Source organism: Acanthochromis polyacanthus, chromosome 17 (genome assembly GCF_021347895.1).
Source record: "Acanthochromis polyacanthus isolate Apoly-LR-REF ecotype Palm Island chromosome 17, KAUST_Apoly_ChrSc, whole genome shotgun sequence".
Classification (NCBI taxonomy): domain Eukaryota; kingdom Metazoa; phylum Chordata; class Actinopteri; family Pomacentridae; genus Acanthochromis; species Acanthochromis polyacanthus.
In genome coordinates, this window is record NC_067129.1 from 32,374,985 (window position 1) to 32,378,540 (window position 3,556).

Consider the following 3,556-nt stretch of genomic DNA (forward strand, 5'->3'; position numbering starts at 1 on the left):
GCTAATATGAATAGAATTCTATTCAAATATCTGCTGATTTTAGTTAAGTTTACATATTGAATTATTAGTTTATTACCATTTTCTGATTGGAAATTAAAATCCAAACCAAACTCTGTGATTTTAAAAACAAAAGCAAAAAAGAAAAAGAAAAAAACTATGATGATGAATTATGTTTAGGTATTTTTCCATAGTGAATTTTCTGATCATGAATCCACTTTTTTAAAAACAAAAACAAACATAATGATAAAGACTTTTGATTTGATTTTTTTTAATTTTCTGAGTAGCAAACATGAATCCACACCAATCTCCATGATAATATCTGATAATTTAACGCTGGTTACGTGTTGTTTTGAGTATCTTCTATGGGATGCTACCAAAGTCCATTCAAAAGTCTGCCAATTTAATATCAGTTTAATGTAGAGTATACAGAATAATATTCCATCCATCCATTCTCTATACACCACTTTATCCTCACTAGGGTCATGGGGGGTGCTGGAGCCTATCCAGCTGACTCGGGGGAAGGCAGGGGACACCCTGGACAGGTCACCAGTCTGTCACAGGGCTACATATACAGACAAACAATCACACTCACATTCACACCTACGGACAATTTAGAGTAACCAATTAACCTCAGCATATTTTTGGACTGTGGGAGGAAGCCGGAGTACTCGGAGAAAACCCACGCATGCTCAGGGAGAACATGCAAACTCCATGCAGAAAGATCCCAGACCCAGGCCGGGATTTGAAACGGGATCTTCTTGCTGCAAGGCAAAAGTGCTAACTACTACGCCACTGTGCAGCCCACAGAAGATTATTGTATTTCTATAAGCATCTGTTCTAACTGCACCAAACTCCATTTGAACATTTACAAATTTCCCCCCTTGTATTTTCTTTAATGTGTGTTCTGGCTGCTGAATATGAATCTGAACCAAACTACATTCATGTTGTCACTAATTTAACTTCTGTCAGGCTCTATTGAGTGAAGCAGCTTTAGATGGAGGATGAGCTGGCCGGTGTCAGCGCAGCCTCAGGCGATGTTAGTTTCCTCCGAGGAGGCTGATTGGTCGTCTGGGATCTGTGGCTGCTGTGACGACATGAAGCAGTGTACGTAATGCACATTTCACTCATTTGCAGGAAAAAAAGTCACAGATACTACTTTTAAACAGCTGTGAAGTTACACCAAACTCCATTCAAATATTAGTCGATTTTACGCACATCAGGGTTCCGAGTGAGTCACTCTGTTGTTGTTGTTGTTGTTGTTGTGTTTACAGGCTGCTTTGCATTCTGGTGTTGTCCGTGCTTCGCTTGTATAACCACCAGAGATTTCGGTCAGTGCCTCTGTCTCCCTCTGCTGGACATGTTCAGCTGCTGCATCCCCCCCATCACCATGTCCATGAGGGCCTCTGTACGGCATCGCTACGGCATCAGGGTAGGGACACAAAGCTGTATCCTGCTTTGTTTACAGCTCATTTGTTTGTGATTAAATTGTCTATGTTTGCTGCATTCCAAGCAGTTTGTGTTCTTGTTTGTTTGTTAGTGTTTGTGATTAAAGCACCTCCCCATGCTGCATTCAGGTTAGTTAGTTAGTTAGTTACTTAGTTTGTGTTTGTGATTAAAGCACCTCCCCATGCTGCATTCAGGTTAGTTACTTCATTCCTTAGTTGTTATTAAAACTCTTCTCTGTGCTGCATTAAGGTTAGTTAGTTAGTCAGGGCAGTTTATTTGTTTGTTTATTGTTTGTGCATTCAGTGCAGCTTGTTTGTTTATTGTTTGTGCATTCAGGACATTTTATTTGTTTGTTTATTGTCTGTGCATTCAGGGCAGCTTGTTTGTTATTGTTTGTGCATTCAGGACATTTTGTTTGTTTGTTTATTGTTTGTCCATTCAGGGCAGCTTGTTTGTTTATTGTTTGCTGTTTGTGCATTCAGGACAGGTTGTTTGTTAGTTTATTGTTTGTTTTTGTTGCGTTCAGGATGGCTTGTTTATTGTTTGTGCGTTCAGGTCAGCTTGTTTGTTTGCTGTTTGTTTTTGTTGCATTCTGGGCTGGTTGTTTGTTTATTGTTTGTTTTTGGTGCATTCAGGGCAGGTTGTTTGTTTGTTTATTGTTGTTTTTTGGTGCATTCAGGGCTCCCTGTGCAGAGACTGTGTGTGCTCCACCTGCTGTCTGCCCTGCGTTTGGTGTCAAATGTCCACAGAAATGAAGAAGGGGAAACTTCCCACCACGCTGAGTGACATCATCGGCCGCCGATGACATCATCGCTCTGACATCACTGTTCCCACTCCGTCCGTCCTAACGCAGATCGAATGTGACCGCTGTGGAGTAAAAAACAATAATCAATAGTGTTTGTGCTGCTTGTTTACATAATAATATTGTTCAGTACTTTATCTGTTTATTCTCATATTTGTCATATGTGTCTTTCCTTTTTTATTGACTTGTTTTGCACTTTTGTCTCAATATGTTCATTTTCTACTTTGAATAATTATTTAATTTATCTTACATTTATTAAGAACCAAGAAAACAAAGTCCAGCTGCTTTTTCTTAGTTGAAACCTTTAAAGAATCATTAAAGTTTATTGTTTCCTGTTAATGTGTCTGTTTTGTCTCTGTGGCCTGAGCTGACTTTTCACTCTACGAGAGATTCGGGGAAAAGATAAGAGATAAGATAAGATAATCCTTTATTACTCCCCATGTCCGGGGAAATTTCCCATGTTACAGCAGCATACATCTCACAGTAGAGCAACAACAGCAACAATAAACAACAATGTAATGATAATCATAATAAGAATCACAATATGTCCACTAGTGTAGGATGGAGAAAGGTGGCTTATGGAATGATGTGAAGTACGAGAGAACTGTGCAGCTTATGTGGTACGGGATTGTGTGAGTCCAGTTTTGTGTAAACATCAGCCAGTGATGCTGGTGTTATAAAGTCTTATAGCAGATGGAATGAATGACTTGCGATAGCGTTCCGTCTTGTAGGCTAGGTGTCTCAGTCTACTGCTGAAATTGCTACTTTGAGACTTCACAGTGTCATACAGTGGGTGAGAGGGGTTGTCCATGATGGATGTGAGCTTTGCCAGCATCCTCCTCTCACCCACTTTCTCTATGGAGTCCAGGGAACAGTCCAGCACAGAACCGGCCCTCCTCACCAGTCTGTTCAGTCTCTTTCTGTCCCTCTCAGTTCTCCCTACTCCCCAACAGACATGTTAGATCCAAAACAGCACAACAGCATGAGCTCCCCTCACAGTTTTATATGAAAATGTGAAATGTTTTCAGTCTGATTTAAAGTAGCTTTTGTGGAAGAGACCTGTTTCCAACTTAAAATGTAAAAGTTTGATGTTTATTTTTATTCAGTTGTCTAGCAACAGTAGCTCCACCCACAAGCAGCCACAGGCCAGGCAGAGGACCACAAAAAAAAAAAAAAAAAAAAAACGAACCCCGTTCATCCGATCTGCTTCAAACTCCACTGTGAGCTTCCTCGGTATTAAGGATTAATTAGTGGATTGTTTTTAGGCGATTATGTTCAATTAATTATTTTTTAAAAAGAAAAACAGGT

General features: G+C 39.9%; 1 protein-coding gene across 1 annotated transcript; it reads left to right on the forward strand.

Annotated features, from left to right (window-relative positions):
• Positions 1 to 214: 214 nt before the first annotated feature.
• On the forward strand, positions 215 to 2,523 carry LOC110970295 (cornifelin homolog B-like). Its single transcript, XM_022220559.2, has 3 exons — positions 215 to 1,104; positions 1,272 to 1,429; positions 2,126 to 2,523. The coding sequence occupies exons 1-3, from the start codon at positions 1,002 to 1,004 to the stop codon at positions 2,249 to 2,251; spliced, it is 387 nt and encodes a 128-aa protein (XP_022076251.2). The 5' UTR covers positions 215 to 1,001; the 3' UTR covers positions 2,252 to 2,523.
• Positions 2,524 to 3,556: the final 1,033 nt, after the last annotated feature.